The following is a 26,168-nucleotide window of genomic DNA, read 5'->3' as shown; positions in this document are numbered from 1 at the left end:
TATATTAAAGTTAGAGAACTTCTTGATTTTGTTTTTTTGGTAATTATATGCGTAGGTGTATCATTATTTTAAGTTTTATTTCAGGTACTAAAAGTGTTAGAAACGAATTGTTTAAAAAGGGTATCTATTGGTTCTGAGATTTGATTGTAATTACCCCATTTAAAGCTAATCAGTTAGCCTGTTACTGTTTCATGGCTGTTGGTGGAAGACAGAATTGTTGGAAGAAAGTCTCAGCACTCCTAGATGTTCCAGATATTTCTTATTTTCTCACAAAAATCTATGTGAGGTAGATTTTTTTTTTAATTTCAGCTAATATCTTTTTATATTAGAGAGTCTATACAGACTTAGGCAATTAAGTTACATACACAAGGTTTGCCTCACTAGTAAATGGCAGAACCAGGACTAGAGCTCAGTTTCTCTTGAGACCATTCTTTAACCTCTATCTACTATAATATATAACTCTTTTTTAAAATGTTTGTTTATTTTTGAGAGAAAGAGAGAGAGACAGAGCTCAAGCAGGGAAGAGCAGAGAGAGAGGGAGACACAGAATCAGAAAAGCAGGCTCCAGGCTCTGAGCTGTCAGCACAGAGCCCGACATGGGGCTCGAACTTACGAACCACAAGATCATGACCTGAGCCTAAGTCGGACACTCAACCCACTGAGCCACCCAGGTGCCCCTAACTTTCTTATTTTTTTTTTTAATTTATTTTTGAGAGACAGAGTGAGACAGAGCACAAGCAGGGGAAGGGCAGAGAGAGAAGGAGACATAGAATCTGAAGCAGGCTTCAGGCTCTGAGCAAGTGGGTAGCACAGAGCCCAATGCAGGAGTTCGAACCCACAAACCATGAGATCATGACCTGAGCCGAGGTCGATGACTTAACCAACTGAGCCACGCAGGTGCCCCAGCCCCTGACTCTCTTAAAATCAATTTGTTAGGTGGAGAGAGCTGCATATTTTTAGATCAAGATTTTTAATTTGGTATTCCTTGTTCTGTATTCTTACCAGCTTCTAGTTTGTTTGATATCTCAGTTTCTGGTGGAAGTGTTAAAAATCTATGAGCGTGGAATTTCTCCATTTATACAATTACGACTTTAATTTACATAATTCAAAGCTATATTTGGAAGCTATCTATAATTATATAATTATAAAATTATAAAAACAAATGGTATAATTATATAATTACATATATATATACATACAAAGTTATATATAATTACATCTTCAAAGATATGTAGGTTTTATGTGAATCTACTTGGCAAATTGTTTTCCTTCTTTATCATTGCCTTCAATAATGTTTGTGTATGGTTAATATTACTTTATAAGCTATTTTGAGAGTTGGTATTTGTCTGATACATCTCTTTCAATCTATTTTTTTTTTAAGTTTATTTATTTTGAGAGAGAGCAAGTGGGGGAGGGTCAGAGACAAATGATCCCAAACAAGCTCTGTGCTGTCAGCATGGAACCCAATACGGTGCTCAATCCCACAAACTGTGAGATCATGACCTGAACCAAAATCAAGAGTCTGGATGCTTAACCAGCTGAGCCACCCAGGCGCCCCTCTTTCAACTCCGTTATTTTCAGTGTTCCTAGTTGATTTTGCCTTAGGTGTGTTTTTTACAAGAAACATATAGCTTTACTGTATTTTTTTTTTAGTCTAGTCTGATAGCCTGTCTTTTGAAAGCTAGCCCCCTGCTCTCCTGTGTCCAACAAATTCTAGTTCATGAGTGTTACTTTTCCAGAGTTCTATAGTTCAGATAATCTAGAGAGGGTAATTTGTTGAGAACCTGTGTTTTGCTTTGTATTTTGAGTGTAATACAAATGCAATACAAATTTCTCAGAGCCAAAATGGTACTGATGGAGAGAGCTTTGGGGCACAAATATGTGCATTTTAAGCCCAAGGCTTTGTTACTGGTTTAGTCCTTTACCAAAAGCTTTTCATCTCTAGAGCAAACATAAACTTAGAAAAGCATTGTGGCTTCTCAGTTATTTGAATACATTGTTTGGTTTGGAATAATAAGGACTAAGGCTGTGGAGTTTAATGGACAGCAGAAGAGGTGCGAGGTTTTTTCTTTAAGGGGAAGTTGTAAAAGGTACAGATTTGGAATCTCAAGAAAGGACTTCATTTTTTATATCACCTGGCTATGTTAGAATCTTTCACCCTAAGAAAATCCAGTAGGCTGGTTATTGAACTTTCTAGAGAAATGAGCAGGTCGCTGTGCATATCCCCTTTTTTGCTCAGTGTCTTAGATGAGAATAAGAGGCTGGGACAACTAAAAGGGCTAAGCTGTTGGCATTTGAATAAACAGTAAGACTTTTGGGGGGGCATAAATATAAGGTGACAGTTCTTGTTAATAAAGTTTTTAGGGCATAATTCTGGTCTTTTTTATTTCAAAAAAAATTTTTAATGTTTATTTATTATTGAGAGACAGAAAGCATGAGCATGGGAGGGGCAGAGAGAGGGGGAGACACAGAATCCGAAACAGGCTCCAAGCTCTGAGCTGTCAGCACAGAGCCCGACGCGGGGCCCGAACTCACGGACTGTGAGATCATGACTTGAGCCGAAGTCGGACGCTCAACCGACTGAGCCACCCAGGTGCCCCTGGTCTCTTTTTTATTTCAATGGCAAAGTACAGCCATAAAAGAGTTGGGAAATGATATCTACATTTAAAGTGGAAGATGATGAACAGTTGATTGTAAAGATTCCTTGAAGGCAAAAACTGAGATTCTGCTGAGTTTGTCTATAACAGGATGGATACATGTGACAGACCTACTGGGGTAAGCCAACTAAGAACAAGCTTCACGGGTTTCTTTAGACAGTTTTTTTTTTTTTTAATCTATTTATTTTGAGAGAGAGAGAGAGAGAGAGAGAGAGAGAGAGCACAAGTGGGGGGATGGGCAAAGAGACAGAATCCCAAGTAGGCTCCACATATGGTCAGGATGCAGAGCATGATGTGGGGCTCAAACCCAAGAAACCATGAGATTGTGATCTGAGCTAAAAGGAGTCAGTCACTTAACTGAGCCACCTATGTGCCCCTAGACAGTTTTCTTTACACGTGCAGTTAAGTACTATGTTTCTTAAACTGATTTTTAAGAGTTTTGATTAATAGAAATTCTTGCAGCCATAAACTAAAAAGTGATCCAAATTAGGAAGGAAGTTAGGCCGTCAGATTTGGTGTGTTTTACCTTTCTGTTTTCAGTCTCAGCATTACTAGGTCATGATTTGTCAGGTGTTTTTTCCGTCCAAGAAAAGGGCACTTGTAGCCTGCAGAAAACACTGGAAATGCTATTGGAGAACATAGCCGAGGCAGCGGCATCCACAGAGCAGAGGCGGCAGTGTGTGTTGTCAGGTTGCCCACTGCTGTCCCGTAACCTGCTGACTCTCATTCTGTGCAGTGTGGCTTCCTGTTGTGGTGCATGGCCCCAAGCCCTTCTAACGGGGCGGAACTGCTGTATAAGCGCGTCATCCATCCTTTCTTCCTGAAGCATGAGTCCCAGGTGGACACTATGGTGAATGACTTGAAGGACAAAGCCAAAGAAACTGTAGATACCATCACTAAAGAAGGTAAGGCCCAGGAGCAGCTGGGTTCAGCAGGTGAGAGGACATGGGAAGTACTGGGCCTAAATAACAAGCTGCTTCTCCCCTTTCCTATCAGCTTTCCTCAGCCAAATGCTGAGGCCACCCTGGGATTTCTTTACTAATACTTTGCCTGTCGCCCTTTACTTTTTCCAAGATTCTCCCACCATGCCACATTTAATGCACTGTTTAGTCAGCACATTAGGAAAAATGACTTTCCTGTGGTGGGCAGAGATTTTAGAGAATCATCTGTGTTTATATACCAGTACAATCTCTTTAATTCATTTCAGGTTGAACTGTTTCAAATTGCTTTTGTTAGAGGTCAAGAGAATGCCCTTTCACGTATCCAGATTCATTCATTCATTCAACAAGTATTTATTTCTTGAGGTGCTTAATATGTGCCAAGCATGTTCATAGCACTGGGTATGAACCAAACAGGCCATACTACTTGAACTCATGAAGCTTATACTCTTGTTGAGAGATACACAGTAAAAATTTGAAATTACATGATATAGTTAGAGTATACAGAGAAAAATAAAGCAGATAGATAGGGAATACCAGGGCTGAAGGGAAAGGTACAATTTTAAATAGAGTGATTTAGGGTATCCTTACCAAGAAGACTGTTCTGAATCAGACTTGAAAGAAACCATGGGGAAGAATGCTCTTGATAGAACTGCATGTTTAAACTGGAGGCAGGAGCAGTATGGATGGAAGGGAATGATCTAGAGGAAGAGAAGAAGGAGATAAGGTCAGAGAGGTTGGGGAGTGGAGGCTGGAAGACCGATCAGGTAAGGCCTTATAGGCTTTTGTAGAGGCTTTGGCTTTAACTTTGTGAGGTGGGGTGCTGTTGGAGAGTTTTGAGCAGAGGAGCAACATATCCACCCTGTGTTTAACAGGCCACTGTATTAAGAATAGACTGAAGGGGGATGGGGAAGAAATCAGGAGACCAGTTATAAGGTGTTTGCAGTGATCCGGCTGGAGAGGACGATGGTGGCTTGGCTCATAGTAGTAGCAGTAGGGGGCGAGAAGTCATTGGATTCTTGATATGTATATTTTAAATGTTTATTTATTTATTTCTGAGAGTGTGGGGAAGGGGCAGAGAGAGAGGGAGAGAGAGAATCCCAGGCAGGCTCTGCACTGTCAGCATAGAGCCTGTTGTGGGGCACGACCCCACAAACCATGAAATCACAACCTGAGCCAAAATCAAGAGTCCGTTGCTTAACCGACTGAGTCACCAAGGAGCCCCAGGATCCTTGATATATTTTGAAGGTAGAACCAATAGGATTTGCTTATGGACCAGGCATGGAACATGAGAGAGGAGTCATGCATAAAGCCAAACTTTTCAGCCAGGACACATGGAAGGAAAGAATTGTTGTAGAGATGGGGAAGACTAGATAGAGCAGGTTTAGAGGGGAAAATAAGGAATTCAGTTCTGGACATAACTTTGAAGTGTCTATTAGGTACCTACATGGAGTAGTCAGGCAGCTAGTTGGATATATATGTTGAGAATTCAGAGACAGGTTTGGGCTAGAGATATACATTTGGGGGTCACCAGCAGGATAGTAATCATGGGACTAGGTGAGATTATTAAGTGAGTGAACGTAGTTAGAAAGATGAGGTCTGAGGCGGTGGCCCCCAATGTTTAGAGATTGGGGAGATGGGGAGCAACTGATAAAGTGGACTGATAAGGAGCAGTCAGTTGTGGTAGCAAGAAAACCATGTGACTGATGTCCTTGGGGCCAAGTAAAGAAAGTTTCAAAGTGGGGAGTAGTCCATTGTGTCACCTGCTGCAGACACAGGTCAAGTTAGGTAACGAGTGAAAACTGACCATTACACTTGGTGGTGAGGAAGGCACTAGTGATCTTGACAGAACAGTTTATGGAGTGGTGGGACCCAAATGCTGATTGGAATGGATTTGAGAGATGGGAAGCAAGGCTGAGAGAATGTAGGTCTTTTGGGAAATTTCCTGCAAAAAGGAGAAGACTGTGGCTGCACCTGGAAGAAGGAACTAGGGTCCTAAGGATGTGCTTTTTTTTCTTTTTCCTAAAGTAGAGGGAACAAAATATGTCTTAAAATTAGTGGGAATGATCCAGAAGAGAGCAAAAACGTGGGTATGAGTGAGGGAAGAGCTTCTGGAGCTCCATCCCCAATTAGACCAGAAGAGATGGGAACCAGAGTAGGAACAGGACTGGTCATGGGGCACAGAGGTTGAGAACACGAGTAGAGATGCTGGCAGGTGAGTGCCTGTGATGGTGGGTGCCTACAGAAGGGACTTTCCCACTGCTTCCCATTTCTCAGTGAAGTAGGAAGGTCAGCGGAGAGAGGATGGGGAAGATGGTGATAGAAAGAGATGGTATGAAATAGGTACCTAGGACTGGGGTCAGCAGACGTTTTCTGTGAAGGGTCAGATAATAAATGTTATTTTTTGTGGGCCATCAGCTCTTGCTTGGGACTCTCAGCTCTGCCACTCTAGTGTGAAAGCAGCCCAGATGAGTAACCAGTGAGTGTGACCGTCGGTTGCTGGCCACTCCAGGACCGTGGGAGAGTGGACGGACTGGGGCAGTGCCACGTGACTGTCAGGAGTATTACAGGCTCATTTGAAGTTGTGTCAGTGAACTTAAAGTGAGGCCAGTTGACACACTTAGCTCCGCAGCTGCAGAGCAGGTGGGGCTCTGTGCCAAGGCCAACTGAGTAAAGAACCATGAAGTGAGAGAGGGACCAGGGAGTGCTTAGTGTCTGATGGTGGAACTTCAACTGGCCGAGGAGGGAAGGGACGGTGGAAAAGGTGGTGGGGGAGGACTCTGAATCAGTAGAACAGAGGGCGTGTGCTGCACAGCTGGGCGTGGTGGGGGAGAGTGGGATGCTGGACACTGAGATTATAGAGGGACTGCGGTCACAGGTAGTGATGAGGATCGTGGAATGAGTGCCTGGGGTTGGGAGAGAGGTGGGGGTTGGTAGGATGGAGCGTAAAGGTTATTGGAGGGGACAGCCGAGAGGCCAGGATACTGGCAAAATACTGAAATCACCAATAACTAAAATAAGTTTGGAGTTAAAATCTTAAAGAAATGAGGCAGCATAACCCAAGAGTCTGAGATGACTGGAAAAAGAAAGGCTGGTAGCAGATATAATCTGATGCCATGAGATTCTGAACGTGGCGATGGAGAACAAAGACAGCTTACCAAACCCTCCAGACCCACTCGTACTAGGGTCAAGGAAGAAAGAAAAAATAGCCACTATCTGAGAAAGCAGTGTTCTCAAGAGACAGCCAGATTTCTGTAAAAGCAAGAAGGTGAAAGAAACTTTTGGAGAGATGGATGGGGATAGAAGAGGTTTTGCTGATGACTGGGTCTTGAGTTCCAGAGGGCACAGAAAGGGTTTTATAAATTGGACAAAAGTAGTGAGGGATGTAGACTTACCATTTTGTTTGGAGAGCTCTGTGGTAATTAGAAAGTGGGAGAGGAGAACTGACCTGACCACTGGGCCAGTAAGATCCCCAAGACAGCTCTCCAGCAGTGTGGATATGTTCTCCCTATTGCCCTTCACACACTCCTCTCTCCACTGGACTTCTCTCCCAGGCATACAGCTCCAGTCTACTTGGATTCCTTTTTCTACAGTTTTAAGTGTTTTCTGACTTGTAGCCTTCATGTCCTCCCACCTGGGGATTGCCAGTTTCCTTTTAAGAAGTTTCCTTCCTGTTCCTTGCCTCAGCCAAAGCAGCAACCTCTGGCGATGTCACTTCTGTCTAGTTCACTCACATTGCTTAGACCCTTGGTTCTTAGATGTCAGTACTCTAAAATCCAATTTTACTTTGATACATTGCTAAACAGGAGTGTAAGAATGAAAATAAATTAGGAGGAACTTGCATGCTGACTCATTTTAGACTTCAAAACTTCTGGATTCCTCAGGAAGTAAATTTTTACAATGGGCTAGTTAAGAGAGAGGCTGCAATTTCTGGTTAACTGTTCAGCGACTTTAAGTGAAGGGAGAACAGCACTCGGGCAGCTGGTGAACAAGGAAGGACTGGCAGTGCTTCACCCTGGGCCCCATCAAAAACAGGTGCACTTTGTGGATTCTCCCAGGAGGCCCTGGAGGCTTCCATAACACCCCCACCCCCCATCTCACACTCCACACTAGTTCTTACAGCATATTCCATGTCACTTGGTAATTAGGAAGAGGAAGGCTTAGTCTCCCACAGATACAAGAATATTTTCTTGATGAGTGTAGTATCTTGCCACCAACTCAAACACTTAGAGGGAAATGGTGGCACAATGAAGAGAATATAAAGGTGTATAAATATTCCATCATTTCTGAGGTGTAGGAAGGAGGAATTTCTGTGATTTTTTTTTTTTTTGTCACCATGGGATAGATGACCTAGTTGTCATCAGACTGAGACATAGTCAAATTAAACAGGTGAGCATCCAGACACAAACAAGAATTTCTTGCTTGTACAGAGGAACACTACATGCCCAGGGAATCCCTGCTTCTTGTGACACCTGAAGGAGGGTAGACGGCTTAGAGGAGATGGTTACTGTACAGGGTTAGGCTAGACGACCTTAAAGAAATATGCTAGGGTACTCAGGATCTGTGCTCTGAAGAGGTCTCTCTCTGGTCCACTTCCTGGAAACTCTCTCAGCCCTGCCACAAACCTCAGTGTGTTCTCATCTGGATATGAGTCATCCAAGTTGCTATCTAGTCACTACATTAGGAACAGAGCTGGCATTACAAATAGTCTTGACACAGTTTTCTTCCCTCCTAACAGCCAAGAAAGCAGCAGTGAATTTACTTGGTGAAGAAAAGAAGAGCACCTAACTGCTGACTGGATGAGACCTTTCTGCCCTCTCTGTACCTGCCTATTAGCGCTTGATGTTATATTAGGGACTGTGGTATAATCATTTTAATAATGTTGCCTTGGAAACATTTTTGATATATTAAAAAAAGGAATGTGTGTTTTTTTGGTTTCTTTTGCTTACTTTTACTGTCTATATACATAGGGGGCATTTAAATTTAATGCAATGGGCAGCGTCCAAATTTTTGGAAAATATATTTTGCCTCTGGGAAGGAAAAGACATGTGTTACCATCCTGTAGGAAATAGAAACTTGAAATTCTATATCCCACAGGCTTTGTACTTCAACAGGCTCTCTCTGCATGCATTTTCTCTGTACTTCTATTTTAGGATACTCTTTAAGGTTCTACTTCATGTAATGTACAATTTTGTATGAAATGTTTTTAATGTATTTGTGCATACATATGTGTAGGGAAATGTTACTGTCTGACTGTGACATGTATAATGCTCACAGGGAGCGCCTGCCAAAAAGCTGAAGGTTCCAGTGTGCTGGTGTGATCTGTTAAATAATATCTCAGAAAATTAAAAAAACAAATACTGAGGTTTCCAGTGAATAGTTAAGTGATAAATGAAGTTCGGTGGGGGTTGGCCTGGTTGTTTCGCTAACTTTGTAGCAGCTGAATACCAGAATAGATGTGTAAAGCAGTCACTTTGGTGATAGATGGGGAAATGTACACACACACACCAATAATATACGGCTCCCAACTTCCTGTAGAACTAGTAATGTCTTGTGGCCTTTAAAAAAAAGCTGATTATAAACTTTAGATTTGTCTGTTTTAAGATGCTATAACGGAAACCATTCCTGGTTTCTTCTTCAAAGCTTAGTAATATGTTGGTTTAGTCTTGTTTCTTTACTAGTCTTTTTTTTTTTTTTTGAAACTAGCCTAAGGAACCTCTAGACTTTCCCACCTCTGATTACAGGTATGTTCTTGTTTCTGTCATTAGCAGCTACATGCTAATGATGACACCAGGCTCTTAGACCAAGGCTGGGAGAATGAAAGGATGATCTAACCTATATAATCCAGTTGACAGTGAAGTCAAACTGCTTTCACCTTCTTTCTCTGGCCTTTAAAGTCAAACAAACAAGAGGCCTCCCTGGTTTAAATTTCAGTCATTTGTGGTCCATTTAAATGCCTTCATCTTTATACTCTGTTTTGATAAATTGCAGATAACCACATAGTTTAAGTACAGAACAAAAATTTAACATTAAGGTTTCTGGTTTGATCTGCCAACTTACAGGAACTTCAAAAACTGAGCATCCTTCTGAATTAGACTACACTGACCAAACAAAACCAATTATAACAAAACAAGTTTAATTATCCCGTCTGTAAAATACTTTTTAAGGCAAAAAGGAGATAATTAGCTCTCCTTTGGATAACAGGTAAGATCATAATGAAATCTCGTGATGTAAAAAATACCAAAGATATCAAAAATTAGGGACAATATCAGCTAAATATTATAATATGGATCACATTATTTATTTTTTTTCCTGTAAGACAGTGGTAATCACAAGGCATCTTATTAAACTTACCTTAAAGGAAAAAAAAAAACTTAGAAAATAAGCAATTAATTATCAGCAGAAAATCAAGCCTTAGATTAAAAAAAAAAAAAAGTTCCTCCAGGAGTACTTAAGTTCCTTTCCCCATAATAAAGTACACTTTTCTTGGTGGCAGAAGAATGAAAATTAGCAACTTCTAGCATACAGAATATATAATCAGGGTGTCAGCATGTAGAATGTATAACTTTCAGTATACAAAATACCAGGCAAGAGGGGGAAGCGTAAAAGTTACTATTGCTCATAACTACTTACAGGCTGATACCAGTTTAAAAACTGCTATAGTAAGAAAATATATTCTGAATGCGATTATTTTGTCCTTACAGCTTTTTCCTGCAGTGCATTCTGTAAGAAATTTAAGTTCCTGTTTTTGGCAAAGTGTACATACTAATGACAGAAGTTAATGAGTTGAGCAATTGTGTCTGTTTAAATTTCCCAGATAACATATTGCCATGGCTAGAGTATTTGAAAAACTAATTGAGCCTGTGTCTGGCTAGAAGACAAGCATTTATGTGTACATGAATGGTGTTTCAGGGGTAAAATCAAAGAATCTCCCCAACAGTTCTTCCCTTACTTGAAAGCTTTCAGATCAACAGTTACTGCTACTCTGGGGAAAGTTTTCTATCCATAGCCTGAAGAAAATGAGCATAGCCATTAAATAAGTTATCACCCATCCTGAAGATGTGATATATTAAATGGAAATGGATGTAAATAAACTTCTGTTATCTCACTGAACTGTTACGTTTCATTTTATTTTCTGGGGCTTAAGAGCATCTAGAATCATTTAAGCAATATCTGAAGTAAAATACAGGTAAATGAACCTTAAACACTGCTGTTCATTAACCCCATTGTTTACCTGGCCTGTAGTCATCCCCTGGTGGTTACTACCTGTCAGAGGAAAAACTCCCAAAGGAAAACAACCGTGAAAAGCTTTTAGCAATAATTAGCACTAGATTTAAAAGAAACCTAAGTTGCTTTCTACTGCATATTTCGTTACACCCAGTCTCCTAGAAGTTGGTTGCCTGTAAGTACATTTTGATGTAGCAAACACTTCCTGCATGTGCCTGCAAATTACTCTATACTTAAGAAGAGACCAAGGAAGGAGGAACTTGAGAATTTTATCAAAAATGTCTGCTTCTGGGGGGCGCCTGGGTGGCTCAGTCGGTTAAGCGTCCGACTTCAGCTCAAGTCACGATCTCACGGTCCGTGAGTTCGAGCCCCATGTAGGGCTCTGGGCTGATGGCTCAGAGCCTGGAGCCTGCTTCGGATTCTGTGTCTCCCTCTCTCTCTGCCCTTCCCCCGTTCATGCTCTCTCTCTGTCTTAAAAATAAATAAACGTTAACAAAAAAAAAAAATTAAAAAAAAAATGTCTGCTTCTGGAGGGCATGCTTTGGTCAGCTTTGTCTTCCACATCTGCTTTTACATGTCTGTATGTCTAGAATCATGGTGTCTAGAGTGAGAGTTCACATCCTGAGCCATCAGATGATATTAAGTTATATGTAGTACAGTAGGAAAGTAATTATGTTTGAGAATGACCTTCATTAAATCTTTTTCTGGCTCTTTATTACAATATTAGCTTATAAAATCTATAATATACATCTCATAGAGTATTAAGAACAATAAGAAGGTTCTTTGGTTAGATCAGTTGGTTTTCAAACTTCAGTGTGCAGTGGAATTTCTCTGCAGGGGAGGGGATTGTTCTAACAGATTGCTGGTCCCATCCAGAGTTTCTGATTCAGTAGGTCTGGGGTGGAACTGAAAAATTTGCATTTCCAATAAATCCCCAGGTAATGCCGATGGTCCAGAAACCACACTTTGAGATAAAACCATCGGGTTAGACAAACGCTACCTCTACACTTAGTATACAGTGGTTTTTAGATCTGGCTGCATATTACAATCACCTGAGCAGCTTTCCAAAAATGCTGGTATCTCCCTCCACTACCAGAAATTCTGGTATCTACTGTGATACCCAGGTGCCAGTATGCTTTTAAAACTCTAGGGTGATTCTAACATGTAGCCAGTGTTAAGAACTTGTAGAAACTACTACTGGGGTCAAGAATCCCAAGGTCTGCAGTTTACCTTCGCTCATATTGGTTCATATTGTGTTTCCTAATGTTGCTATAACACATTGCCACAAATTTAGTGGCTCAAAACAGTATAAATTTAGTAACTTACAGTTCTGGAGATCAGACATCCAAAAGGGTCTGCATTCCTTCTGGAGACTAGGGGAGAATCCATTTCCTTGCTTCTTTCAGTTAGAAGCTGCTTGCATTCATTGGCTTGGGACCCCTTAGCACTCTAGCTTCTACTTCCCTTTTATAAAGATCCTTCAGATTACAGTGGGCCCACCTGGATAACCACTACTTTCTTCAGCTGAAGATTCCTAATCACACCTGCAAGGCCTTTTGCCATATGAAGTAATATTCACAAGGGGTTTTTTTTGGTGGGAGAACAACACATTATTCTGCCTACCACACCTAATCTCTTTGGTATAGACATTTCATTATAGGGTGCCTGCATGGCTCAGCTGGTTGAGCATGATTCTTGATTTTGGCTCAGGTCATGATCTCACAGTTCGTGAGCTCAAGCCCTGCATCCTGCTCTGCTCTGGGAGCACGGAGCCTGCTTGGAATTCTCTCCCTGCCTCTCTCTCTGCCCCTCTCCCACTCGCACTTGGTCTCTCTCTCTCTCTCAAAATAAACAAACATTAAAAATTTTTTCATTATAGGGGCACCTGGGTGGCTCAGTTGGTTAAGCATCCGAATCTTGGGTTTCAGCTCAGGTCATGATCTTGCGGTTTGCAGGTCAGCCAGGCTCTGCGCTGACAGTGTAGATCCTGCTTGGGATTCTCTCTCTCCCTCCATCTCTCTCTGACCCTCCCTTGCTTTTACTCTCTCTCAAAATAAATAATAAACATTAAGAAAAAAATTTTTTCATTATAAAGTCACCTGCAAAATCAAAATAACCACAAAGAACAATCGTAATGTTGCGAGGGAACTAAAAATTTAAAAAAAGGAATAGTGAAAAAACACCTTATCTTCTTTCAGGTGAAAGAGATTGTCCTCCAGAGATAGTAAAAGGATTTCTGGAGTGGGGAGGACACAGGCAGAGTCAAGGGAGGGAAGTTGTAATAAAAACTGGATTGACTCAATGGTAAGACCCATTTCCCCCAGTCCAACTTCTCCCACTGGACACCCAGGTCTTTATCCTCCTGGGAGCTTGTTGGACTCTAGAGAACAGGTCAGTCTAAGAAAAACATTTCTGATCTTGGAAATTTCTCCTAAAAGAACATCTCACCCAGATATCCCTTGAGTAAAATTCAGTCTGCAAACCTTTCTTATGTGCTCAGAACTTCTAATCAGCTTTTTGGTTTGTCACTCAAAAAGCCATCAATCTACAACCAAAAAACCCTGGTCTAAGGAAAGCCACTTAATATGACAGGGATCAAAATAAAAACCACAACCACCACCAACGAAATGAAATCGAAAACAAAAGAATATAAAGCATACCCCCTGAGAACAAAATGCTAGAAAAAGGAAATATTCAGATAACAAGAAAGCTTGAAGAAGCTGAAAATATAAGAAAAATGAACAGTTCAATAGAGGGGTTGGAAGACAGAGCTGAGGAATTCTAGGAAATAGAATATAAAGACAAAGAAATGGAAATAAGAGGAAAAAAGATGAGAAAATTTGTGAGCTAGTCCAGCACATCTAATATCCAAATAAGGAGTTCCAAGATCAGAAAGAATTCCACTGATGAAATTTTCAAGAAAATTCCCAGAACTGAAAGACCCAAGTTTCCAGATTGAAAGGCCCATTAGGTAGGTACCCAGCACAAGAGACAAAAAAGTCCAAAGCCACACTATTGTGATATTTTAGAATATTGAGATGTTGTGAGTTTCTTTCTTTTTTAAAAAAAAATTTTTTTTTTTTTAACGTTTATTTTTGAGACAGAGAGAGACAGAGCATGAACGGGGGAGGGGCAGAGAGAGAGGGAGACACAGAATCGGAAGCAGGCTCCAGGCTCTGAGCCATCAGCCCAGAGCCCGACGCGGGGCTCGAACTCACGGACCGTGAGATCGTGACCTGAGCTGAAGTCGGACGCCCAACCGACTGAGCCACCCAGGTGCCCTGAGATGTTGTGAGTTTCAACAAGAAAAATGTGAGTCACAAAAGATCATTAACTAGAATGACTTGGACTTCCCTTCAGCTAAAACATCAGTCAGAAGACCACGATGCAATGTCCTTGAACTTCTGAAATAAAATGACTTTCGATTCTAATTCTATACTCAGCCAAACTGTGTGAGGGTACAATGACATGCAACGCCTAAGAACATTTACCTCCCTTGCATTTTTCCCAGAAGATCCTGAAGATGGGCTACAAAAAAGGACGTAACCCAAGACAGAATGCACAGGATTCCATAATACAGGATGCCCAAAACAGCAAAGCAGTGAAGCAGGTCACTCTGGATGCAGAGTGAAGCTGTGCACTAGGCCTAAAGGGTAACCAGTAGAGATTTAGAACCAGATAAAATGCTCCAGAAAAGACTTCTTTAAAAAGATGAATTAAACGGACATGTACACACTCTTTAAAAGGATATTTTTTGACAGCTGATACTGTGTGGTTGAGTTAGTGATAAATATTTAAAAAACTAATAAAATAATTAGATCTATGGAAAACACAAATCCAGAAAACAAAAATAACAATAGCATACTTCAGTGTTCCTCACTGTAATGTGCATAAGAATCCCTTGGGGACCTTTTAAATTCTGAGCTGGGGCCAAAGATTTTGCATTTTTCACAATTTCCCAGGAGAGACCAGTGCTGCTGGACCCCTGACCACACATTTGAGTAGCAAAGTATTGCATGGTTCAGCTATGAATGGAATACAGGATAGTAACGTGAACTCTGAATACTGATTAAAGTTATGAAATAGAGTGGTAGGAGGGAGGGATAGGAAGCATACATTGGGGGGTAAAACTAAATCGTTTTCTTCAACAGATAGAAGTTAATGCCTAAAAAACAAACAGGCGCCTGGGTGGCTCAGTCTGTTAAGCATCCGACTTTGGCTCAGGTCATGATCTCATGGCTCATAGGTTCGAGCCCCACATCAGGCTCCGTGCTGACAGCTCAGAGCCTGGAGCCTGTTTCAGATTCTGTCTCCCTCTCTCTCTGCTCCTCCCCTGCTCATGCTCTGTCTCTCTCAAAAAGAAACATTAAAAAAATAAAAATAAATAGAAAACACACAAAAACTAGCTGGCTCTTTACATTATCTATTATATTGATAACAATAAAGTCCTTAAAAAGTGGCCAAAGGATGTGAACATAACTCACTGAAATAAATACAAATGGCATTTCAACATAAAAATACCTGCTCAGTGTTGCTCATTAGAAAAGACTGTAGTTTTTACTTGATTGGTAAAGAAAAGTTCAATTATGCACTGACTGCAACAATGTGAAAAGTTCAATTATGCACTGATTGCCGCATTACAGAAAGAGTCCCGAAACCTTTCTGACAATCCCTATTGCCCCATAACCCAAATAATTTTAGACTCTGGTCATCTTTCTGTGACAAATCTTTTTTTTTTTTTTTTTTTTTAGTTTATTTTGAGAAAGACAGAGACAGTGTAAGCAGGGAGGGGCAGAGAGGGAGAGAGAGAGCATTGCCAGCTGCAGAACCCGACGTGGGGTTCAAACCCCAAACTGTGAGCTCATGACCTGCGCTGAAACCAAGAGTCAACACTTAAACCGACTGAGCCACCCAGGCACCCCTGTGACAAATCTTTTGACTGCCCCAATATCCAGTCTCCACTTTCTTCCTTGGCTGACTCCATTTTCATGACTCAAAAAGCTATATAGTCACTTTCCTAGCCTCTCTTGCAGTTCAAGATGGACATGAGCCACAGTTCTTGACAATGAGACTTAAATGAAAGTTGGCTGGGAGGGATTTTGAGAAATCTTTAGCTTTCCTAAAGCAGGAATAAAAGTGTCTGGCACAGCTAGGTTTTCATTCTGCCTTGAAATCTGATGTTCTATCAGCCCTTTTATAAACTTGAGACAACAAGCTGTTAGAAACATGCCATGGATAGTGGAATGGGAAGATATGAGGGCATCACTGAGCAGCTGAACCAACACCTGTAATACCTTTGGATTTTATGTTATTCCAAAAAAAGTAACTCCTGCTTACGTTTCTCATTGTTTTGTTACATAAACACATTCCTAAGTAATAGATCTTCCCAGAGGGCTACTCTGAATCTTGTTTTGCATAGACTGCCCCAATATTTATTTGTAAATCAAATATATAAACTGCTATACTATTATGTTCACTATAAAATGTATGAACAACAGAAATTATTAAAGAGAGAAAAGAGTAAAAATTTGAATACTTCTTCCTACACCCCCATGGATCACCTTCCTACAGCCTAGGTGTGTAAGTCCATTTAAAACTCTGAAACTCTGGATTCACTTATTTTGTCATCAAGTGGAATTTTTTATCTCAAGCAATAAAAACAATGAAAATGGGATTTACTGGAAGAATATAAAGTATAGTTTACAGAATTCACAGAAGAGCCAAAACAGGCCTCGAGAACAGGACTTAGGATAACTCAAATCTGTAGACCATCAAAATCTTAGCTTTCATCATCAACTATATGTCTGTGTTTCTACTCCAGATTTAAATTCCTGAAAAATAAACCATTGGTCTGGCTTGGGTCATACCCTGTGGTATGTCCTATAACTAATAGCCCTTCCAGAAGCATATGGAGTCAGAGAAGACAGCTCCCCAAATGATGCTCAGACAAAAACAAATGGCTGGATAGTGATTCTCTTAAATCTTTTTTTTTTTTTTTTTTTTTAAATTTTTTTTTTTTTCAACGTTTATTTATTTTTGGGACAGAGAGAGACAGAGCATGAACGGGGGAAGGGCAGAGAGAAAGGGAGACACAGAATCGGAAACAGGCTCCAGGCTCTGAGCCATCAGCCCAGAGCCCGACGCGGGGCTCGAACTCCCGGACCGCGAGATCGTGACCTGGCTGAAGTCGGACGCTTAACCGACTGCGCCACCCAGGCGCCCCTGATTCTCTTAAATCTTATACAAAATTACCACTTTCAGAAATAGTGCTTTGGAATAAAGTCAGAATCACTAATCCAATTTAGTGTTTTGAGAAAAAGTATATGTCAAGGTGTTAAAGCATAGGTAATAACATTAACTCCAATTAAAATAACGTTCTGGGGCACCTGGGTGGCTCAGTCGGTTAAGCGTCTGACTTCAGCTCAGGTCATAGTCTCGTGGTTCATGAGTTCAAGCCCCGCATTGGGCTCTGTGCTGACAGCTCAGAGCCTGGAGCCTGCTTCAGAGTCTGTGTCTCCCTCTCTCTCTATCCCTCCCCCACTCACACTGTTTCTGTCTCTCAAAAATGAATAAATGTTAAAAAAATATATTTTTAAATAAATAAATAATGTTCTGAAGCCTATAAAACAAGCAAATCTAAAGCTTAAACTCCAGGATTTTCCATGTCAAAAAACTAGTAACTGAACACTCGATGACAATTGATTAAAATGATCTGTAGACTAGCTGTTCATAAACGTCCAAGAGGATTTAGCCATTTTCTTCTAGTTTTAAGCTCACACTAAGACTCATTTTATTCTCTTTAATTACCTCTTCTACTAGCATTAGTTCAGAGGCAAAAGCTATTAAAAGTCAGTTTCAAATTTTATTTCACTAACTTAAAAGTTGAAGAAAATGTGTATTTCAAATCTTTAATTAAACTCATTATCTGAAACATGTTACACACAGGACAGATACAGAATTTCAAGTAACTGATGGTAGAATCCATTGTCCACTTAAAAATATGCTTCTTTCTTCCACAAAAACTCTCCATTGAAAGGCAAAGAAATTTTCTTTTATACTGTGTAAGAGCTAGATGCAAACTTCTGATGTAAATTTATTTCATTGTCAGCTCTGATGCTGAAGCTGGGAGGCACAAATGTCCATAGTTTGATTAAATGATGCAAACAAAAAGCTTCTGTTTCTCTTAGATATAAATTAGAAGCCTTCGTTCACGTCTCTCACAGTAGTACCACATACTTGATTCTCATCCCCGATCACTTCTTCTTCTTTCCTTTCCCTTTTTTACTTCCCTCTCCTTGCTGAAGACTTTGGTCACCACCTCCTGTTTTTTGTGTCCTTGTTTTTAGTTTAGGTATCATTTCCGCTGCATACAACATTACTGACTTACCTAGGAACCAGAAGTTAGGCTTAGTGTACAACTTAAGGAATAAGACATAAAAGCTCATTAACTTCAAATTAATCATAAAGGTCAACAAATTGTCACATCAGGAGAATGACAAGGATTAAAAAAAAAGAGTATGAAGACATGACTTGCTCAAGTGGGAGCCTTTCCTAGAGAAAAGGTTCTAAGAACTACAATGAAATATTTAAGTGAACAAAATAAAAATTTAAAACACAAATTTTGGTCTTGGCTCTAGTAACTGACTTCAAGATCAAAGGAGAATTAATTAAATACAAAAACTGGGAAACAGAATGAAGACATCATTGTTATCTTAAGCTACAGAAACACAGGGCTGCTTAATTTTGTCAATGTCATCAAGCTACAAAAGATGTCATTCATATGTCCAGATGATTTATGCCTATAGGTACCCTCTCTGTGCACCAAATAACTCTTCAGGCTCTAGTAGCTACTTTCAATACACTAAGCTCCTCATTTTTTCTCTCTTTTTACTTTCTAACTATTTTCTTGCTAGAAACAGGGAGAAAAATGTTTTCAATTTTTTACTTATATTTTACTTACTGGTGAAGTCAAAAGTTTTTTGTTTTTTTTTATCTTTTAAGAGACAGTAAAGGAAGATGTCAAACCGAAGAAGAAATACACTGGAATATACTACCTGTTACTCTGGAGTCACAATCTTGTTTCCAGAAATATCTACTAACCTGGACAGGTTTTAGCATAGAAAAACCAACCTATGTTAACTAAACTAAAAACAATTTAGTTGTCAGCTTGGGATTATTGTGACAAGAAGGGAATTAATAGCTCCATTTAAAAAATTATAGTTTTTAGAAATGAAGAATTCAGAAAAGAATCATGTGTAAAAAAAAAAAAATTCATCTTCCCCAAACTCAGAATTAATATTTTGGGATACTGATATCCAATTGTGTTTGATTACTGTTGTTGTCTAAGAAATAAAATAAGAGATAATGCTACAGTCTTCTCTGACCACCATCCCTGTGTCCCCACTCCCTGCTCACCATTAGGTTAATTACTATTTTAAGACTGGGGTTTTCTTACAGTCCACTTAAAATACATTTACATATATAATAATCAATAAGCAATAAGACATATATATGAATAAACAGTAATATTTTGTATTTAAATGTACCTAGGTGGTACCACACTATGCATTTCTCTTGCTTCTTTCACTTAGTATGGCTTTTTAGATTAGTTTTAGAAATTATTACCAGGCCCCAGAGCCTCTAGGATCTGAAATGGCATAAACATCTGACCATTCAATAATTCTACACTATTAACTTGGAAATAATGATGGACTTGCAGAGGTTCATAAGATGTTCACAAAACAAATTTTTTGGAGAAACAAACAGGCTTCATCACATTCTCAGAGGTCCTTAACTTAGGAGAAGTTAGAACCACTGTTTTCCTCTCTTTAGCAGTAGTCCTTTTCTAAATTAATCTGTAGAATGCCAATTATGATTTTTACCTTTCAAAAGGTCAGTTTTAGAACCTGTTTTGCAGAGTACAGGAATAAGCTGTCCCCAAACTTTGTTTATTCAGAAAAGCTTACGTGATGGAAACTGTACGAGACAGAGGCTGCCATCTTCCTGTTTGAGCTGGACCCGGACTCGGCCCCTGTACTGAACATCACGATTCCATTCTCTAGAGTACATTTTATTTTTCTAATGTGAAAAGGCAAAACAAAAACAAAAACAAAAACAAAACAAAAAACAAAAAAATAGGCTTTAAGAAAGTTATTACATCAATGAGATTGAGTAGGAAAAATAGTGAAGAAACACCTCTTACCTCAAGGAATACGTTAAGTCCAACTGCTGAGCACACATCTTGAATCTCAGTAGCTGTAGGATTTTCAACAGCCTGAACAGTTAAAACAAAAACACTAAACAGCTTACCGTAAGTGGCTACTGCTGTATTGTTGGGTGAATCATTTCAAATACTACGATCACAATACCTATCAAAACCTTAGGTTTCCTTTTCATTAGGTACAGTTTTTCGCACTGTAATTTTAAAAACTCCTGGGGATAACATTGATTCATACTTGTGTGTCCATCCCCTTCCAACAGAACATGAACTTCACAAAGGCAAGTACTGTTTTATCACTATATTCCCAAGTTATCTGGTATGAGGCTTGGAGCATAGTAAGTGCTAAATGAATACTGATTAAACAACTATTATAGGTAACAACCGTTTTAGAAAATGGTTTGGTACCGTCCACTAAAGCTAAACATATGCATTCTTCATGGATGGGCAATTCCACTTCTAGTATATATCCATGAAAAATGCAAAACATGTTCCCTAAAACACAAGCTAAAGAATGTTGACAGTAGTAGTATGTGTAATAGCCCCAAACTAGAAGCAACCCAATTATCCATCAACAGTAGAATAGACTGTGGTATATTTATACACTTCAACACTACAGAGCAGTGGTTTTCAGTAAGGTAATTTTTTCCCCTCTGATATTTACAATGCTAGGAGACATTTTTAATTGTCACAGGAGTCAGACAAGGCACTGGTATCTGGTGGGTAGAGGCCAAACATGCTGCTAAAAAACCTAAAGTGCACAGAACAGCCCCCACACAAGAATGATCTGGCTCAAAATGTCAGTGGTGCTGTTGTTGAGAAACCCTGCTACAGGGCAGTGAAAATTAACAAACTATAATAAAAAATGTGAATAAATTTCTTAAGCTTAAAGTTCAGTGAAAAAAGACAGACACAAAAGTACATAGTGTATGTAATGCCATTTAAATAAAATTTAAAGGGACGCCTGGATGGCTTGGTTGGAAGAGCATGCGACTCTTGATCTTGGGGTTGTGAGCTGAAGCCCCACGCTGGGTGCAGGGATTACTTTAAAATAAAATTTAAAGGGGCGCCTGGGTGGGTCAGTCGGTTAAGCTTCCGACTTCAGCTCAGGTCATGACCTTGCAGTTGTGGGTTCGAGCCCCACGTTGGGCTCTGTGCTGACAGCTCAGAGCCTGGAACCTGCTTCAGATTCTGTGTCTCCCTCTCTCTCTGCCCCTCCTCTGCTCATGCTCTGTCTCTGTCTCAAAAATAAATAAAAACATTTAAAAAATAATAATAAATAAAATAAAATTTAAAAAATAAAGTTTAAAAACAAAATTAATATATTGTGCTGGAAGTCAGGACAGTGGTTATCCTTGTGAGTATGAGGAGGGGGCAGTGACTGTGAGGAGACAAAAGAATCTTCCTAGGTGCTGAAAATGCTTTCTTTTTTTAATTTGGGTGCTTGGTTACCCATGTGTGTACTCAGTCTGTGAAAATTAATCAAGATATACACTTAAGACTTATCTATATTTCTGTATGTATCCTGTATGTCAATAAAGTTAAAAACCAGTTATTCTCCAAGTTATGTGAGACCCTGCTACCAGAGGCCTCTGTCACATTGGCTTGATGTCAGGCATTATCCTGAATCAGGGCTTTGGTATAGTCTCTTTTACTCTGGGGCAGCAAAGCAGACCTTCCTTTACACATATCTAAACAACAAAATGGGAAATATTAAATAACACAAAAATAATGCATCGCTTCAGGTCACTTCCTTGAATCTGTCATTAGATTACAAAACATAAACAGGGCTTTGGGGCGCCTGGCTCAGTTGATTAAGTGTCCCACACTTAATTTCGGCTCTGGTCATGATATCATGGTTTCATGAGATTGAGCCCATCCTCGGGCTCTGCACTGACAACATGGAGCCTGCTTGGGATTCTCCCTCTTCCTGCTTCTCCACCCCTACCCCGCTTACTCTGTCTCAAAAATAAACAAACATGAAAAAGTAAAACCTAAACAAGGGAAAAATCCTATTTTTAACAGCTGCAACACCCTACTTTTTAAAAGTATTACACTTTACCCCTAAAAAAAAAAAAAGATAATGGACATAAACTATAAAACTCAACACATCTAAATTCTCTACAAGTCTTTTTATTTATTTTTTTTTTAATTTAAAAATTTTTTTTAAATGTTTATTTATTTTTGAGACAGAGACAGAGCATGAACGGGGGAGGGTCAGAGAAACAGACACAGAATCTGAAACAGGCTCCAGGCTCTGAGCTATCAGCTCAGAGCCTGACGTGGAGCTCGATCTCACAGACCGCGAGATCATGACCTGAGCCGAAGTCAGATGCTTAACCGACTGAGCCACCCAGGCGCCCCTCTGCAAGTCTTTTTTAAGAACGCAGTTGCATTCTGGACATATTATACAATAATGTAAGCTTGGTTTCCTTTATTAAGGGCAAGGTTTTCACAATCTTGGTTTAAAAACCAGTAACAACATACAAACCCTACCCCCACCCATCCTCTTTCAAGCACAGGCTCATGAAGAACCATTTAAAAAATCCCCCCAGCTAGGAATTAGAGCCTTTCTGGTTTCACCACTGTTAAGCGCCTCAATTCTTGGCAGCTGTTCACTTCAGGTCCTACACAATACAGTCCAGTAAAAGAAGCCCTTGCAGCCCTAACAGTACAACCTCTCAGAGCCCCTCAAGTACCGAGGTGGCAGCCCATTTACCTTGCTTATGGGGATTCGCCTCCCCTCCGCGATGGTCTTCTTGTTATTTAAATAAGCGGGATAGATGCAAATGAATCTGTCACAGAAGGAAGCACAGCTAGTATCAGCAGAGCAGTATTTCCAAAAACTCATTCATTCTTTCATCACCAACAGGACTGCCAGCATACCTCTTATTTACTTAGTAGTTTTTCTTTAAATTGTCTCCCTTTTACTTAACTTACCTAAAAAGTAAACTTTCGTTTACTACTTAGAAAACACCACTTGCCAGAGAAGGTTTAAAACCAAACTAAACCAATGCCTTCACTGTTCAGTTAGCTACAGCTGCCTAGAGAACTTCCCGAGGGTGGGGCCTGCTGTCACACAGAAACCACGGCATCAGAGGTTTTAAAAGACTGTGAAGAACCTGAACGAACCTTCCTGAACGTAACAAGAGAACAGATTTGTCACTTGTGAGTCTGTTACTCAATGTCTGCCCACGTCGCACCCACGGTCCTTTGTCTCAGGTACAGGCAGACACTGAGCTACCCAGAGTCGGAATTTCGAGGACCTACGAAGAGCCTGGCGCTGCTGGCCTCCCAGAGGAACCGACACCCGGGGAGCGGCCCGGAGCCTGCGGCCGGAGCCCAGCTCCCAGCCGCTAGCCTTTCTCGGGGGTGGGGAGGGTGGCGCAGCACCCGCGGGCTCGCGGCAAGCCCGTCCCCTTCTCAGGACCCACCTGTCCTGGTCGGCCGGGGACCGTGCAGCAGCGCAAGCCATCTTCGCCCAGGCCCACACAGCACCCGCCTACGGCCTCCGGGCAGAAAGCCTGCCGGTATTCGGCTCTGAGATTTCCCAGGCGACTCCGTTTTCCGGCGGAAGTCCAGCCCACTTGTCCGCCTACGCTTCCGCGGTTGTTCAGCTATCATTTGTTCCGGCATCTGTCGCTCTGCACTAACGTATGTAGTTTCTGACGTGGCGTTAGCACCTCTCTTATCGCGAGAGGATCCACGAAAGCTTCGAATTCCTTCTCTTGTCTTGTCAAAACCCGAAGTTTTAGAACCTTACACTGTCACTAAAATGGGGTTAATATTTTACGCTCCTTCACATCCAGTTTCACACTGAGTTTGAATGGTGTTAGTTACCCTCACCCTTAGGTGAAGGCTGTATACCGCGAGTGATCTGTCTACACAGATCCGAGTAGGCGAGGAAATGCCTCTTATGTTTAATCTTGATCTGCTCCTGGACCCCACAGCTTGCTTGTTTCCAACTTGGCAAATACGTATGTTTATAGTGGTGAAACAAGATAAATTACTGTTTCAATAAGACGTCTAAATGTTAAGAATTTGACTATACACCTTTTTAAACTACTGAAAAACACCTTCTACCTTACAATTCATTATATTTTTTGCATACCTTAGGTTAATTGCAAAGCACTATTTCAGCATTTCCGTTCTTCAACTAAACACACCTTCATTCCTATTCTAGTAGCTGCTGTTTAGTCCACACCAACAAAGGCACTTTTCAAAGGTAAGTATTCTTTATTACAGATCAAACAAACAAACAAACAAAAATCCTCCCCAAAGCTTGAGTCTCACTGAAGTTAGTTAATGGCCATTCAGGCTAATGCTGGCTGAGCATAATGCCCATCTGGTCCTTCTGGAAGCCCCTGACTTTTCTCCACCCCCTCAATTCCTGCCTCTCAATCTTCCTTGTAGTTTCGCAGTACCGGATTAGTTTGATGCTGATGTAAATACATCAGTCTTACTTCTTTCTTGAAGTGTACATGATTCCTGTAAAAAGAGCTTCATGCAATGTGACCAACAAAACACAACAGGGATGAAATGAATCCAAGCTTTAAAATATCTACTTTGCCTGTTTTAAGATTTATTTTCATACTTTAGTTGCATCATGAAAACTCAAATACTTTTCAGAAAATCAATATTTTATATATCATATGGAAAAAATGGGACATGAATAAGGTAGCCTGAGGTTTAATACATACAGTAGCCTACTCACCATAGGGTTTTCTTAGACCTATGTAAATACTTGCAGACAAAAAGGCCCAATATTAAAATTGGTTATGTTTCCTGGTTCCTAAACACTAAGGGAGTTAATGATGGAGCTGATATTTTTGAGTGCCATTCTGTGCTAGATCCATAACTTCTATTTAACTCTACACTATAGTTGAAATATCTTACAAGCAGGTTGGTTTAAAGGAGGATGAAGTTGCATGTGGAAAATTGTGAAAATGACGAAAGGGCTTTAGAGATTGATGGCACTAGTTTTCAAATCTAATTTTTTAAATAAAGTTTATTTATTTCGAGAGGGAAAGGAAGCGTGAGTGGGAGAGGGAGAGAGAGAATCCCAAGCAGACTCTGCACTCCCAGTGGAGAGCCTGACATAGGGCTCAAACCTATGAACCCAGAGATCATGACCTGAGCCAAAGTCCAATGCTTAACCAACTGAACCATCCAGGCGCCTCTCAAATCTAATTCTTATCAAACGGTCTTCCTTTTCCTTATTTATATGTGCCACTAAATTCAACCTGTCAACCTTGGTTGAGGCTACTGGGTAAGGGATGGGGTTCACAAAGGTGGAAAGAGAAGACCAAGAGGGGCAAGAGAAATTTTCCTAAAATAGTTGGGAAGAATTGAAAGCAGGAGGAAGGGATTGAAGAAGAGATATGATATATATGTGTGCATGGGCAGGAGGGGACTGGTAGATATGTAAGATGATCTGTGAGCTTTGACAGAAATGTGATTAGGGGAAGAATTGGTGGATTACATGATATCTGTGCTACAAATCACTGGATGGCTTCTATTGCATTCAACAAGGACATTTTGAGAAGCTACTATGTGCCAGCTACTTTAAGAAGTGTTAGGGATACAGATAAAAATAATAAAATAGCTCTTGCTCGAATTTCTCACAGCTCTAAGGGGTGAGACTGTTATGCATACAGGTATACCAGGGCCATCCCAGCCTGCACTGAGTCAATGAGAAAACTCAGGCCAGCCTGGCTAACTAACAGATGGTCTGTTTCACTTGTCTATTACAATGTAACAAAACACTCCAAAAGTTAGTGCTTTAAGAGAACAGTGTATCCAGGGCACCTGGGTGGCTCAGTTGATTCAGCGGTCTGACCTGCTCAGGTCATGATCTTGCGGTTTGTGAGTTCGAGCCCCATGTTGGGCTCTGTGCTGACAGCTTGGAAACTGGAACCTGCTTCAGATTCTGTGTCTCCTTCTCTCTCTGCCCCTCCCCTGCTCACGCTCTGTCTCTCTCTGTCTCTCAATAATAAATAAATGTTAAAAAAAATTAAAAGAACAATGTATTTCCTCACAAAACTGTAGTTTGGGTAGAGCTTAGCTGGAACAGCTGATCTCTGTTCCACATGGCATCTGCTGGAGATAGAAAGTCCCAAATGACTTCTT

At 40.5% G+C, this 26,168-nt stretch overlaps 2 protein-coding genes across 2 annotated transcripts in view; one reads left to right on the top strand and one right to left on the bottom strand.

Annotated features, from left to right (window-relative positions):
* The window catches only part of REEP5 (receptor accessory protein 5), a 39,933-nt gene extending 29,225 nt beyond the window's left edge, over positions 1 to 10,708 (top strand). Inside the window, exons 4-5 of the mRNA XM_043595509.1 lie at positions 3,394 to 3,562; positions 8,334 to 10,708. Coding sequence (XP_043451444.1) covers positions 3,394 to 3,562; positions 8,334 to 8,383 — 219 coding nt within the window. The 3' untranslated portion in view covers positions 8,384 to 10,708. The remainder of the gene's footprint in view (positions 1 to 3,393; positions 3,563 to 8,333) is intronic.
* Positions 10,709 to 17,671: 6,963 nt separating this feature from the next.
* SRP19 (signal recognition particle 19) lies at positions 17,672 to 23,621 on the bottom strand. The gene is made up of 5 exons (XM_043595498.1): positions 23,474 to 23,621; positions 22,759 to 22,834; positions 20,025 to 20,096; positions 19,789 to 19,900; positions 17,672 to 18,209 (listed from the first exon to the last, which is right to left on the bottom strand). Exons 1-5 carry the CDS (start codon positions 23,512 to 23,514, stop codon positions 18,076 to 18,078), a joined length of 435 nt encoding a protein of 144 aa, XP_043451433.1. The 5' UTR covers positions 23,515 to 23,621; the 3' UTR covers positions 17,672 to 18,075.
* Between the last annotated feature and the right edge of the window lie 2,547 nt (positions 23,622 to 26,168).

This window comes from Prionailurus bengalensis, chromosome A1 (assembly GCF_016509475.1).
Source record: "Prionailurus bengalensis isolate Pbe53 chromosome A1, Fcat_Pben_1.1_paternal_pri, whole genome shotgun sequence".
Lineage (NCBI taxonomy): Eukaryota > Metazoa > Chordata > Mammalia > Carnivora > Felidae > Prionailurus > Prionailurus bengalensis.
This window is presented reverse-complemented; position numbering and strand designations above follow the sequence as displayed.

What these genes read in the sequence shown, in the direction of transcription:
- SRP19 (XM_043595498.1), bottom strand. Translation starts at nt 23,514, where the DNA reads ATGGCTTGCGCTGCTGCACGGTCCCCGGCCGACCAGGACAG. An exon ending in TCCCCGGCCGACCAGGACAG is followed by an intron (nt 22,835 to 23,473) that starts GTGGGTCCTGAG and finishes CTTCTGTGACAG; the next exon opens with ATTCATTTGCATCTATCCCG. An exon ending in GGCGAATCCCCATAAGCAAG is followed by an intron (nt 20,097 to 22,758) that starts GTAAATGGGCTG and finishes TTAACTGTTCAG; the next exon opens with GCTGTTGAAAATCCTACAGC.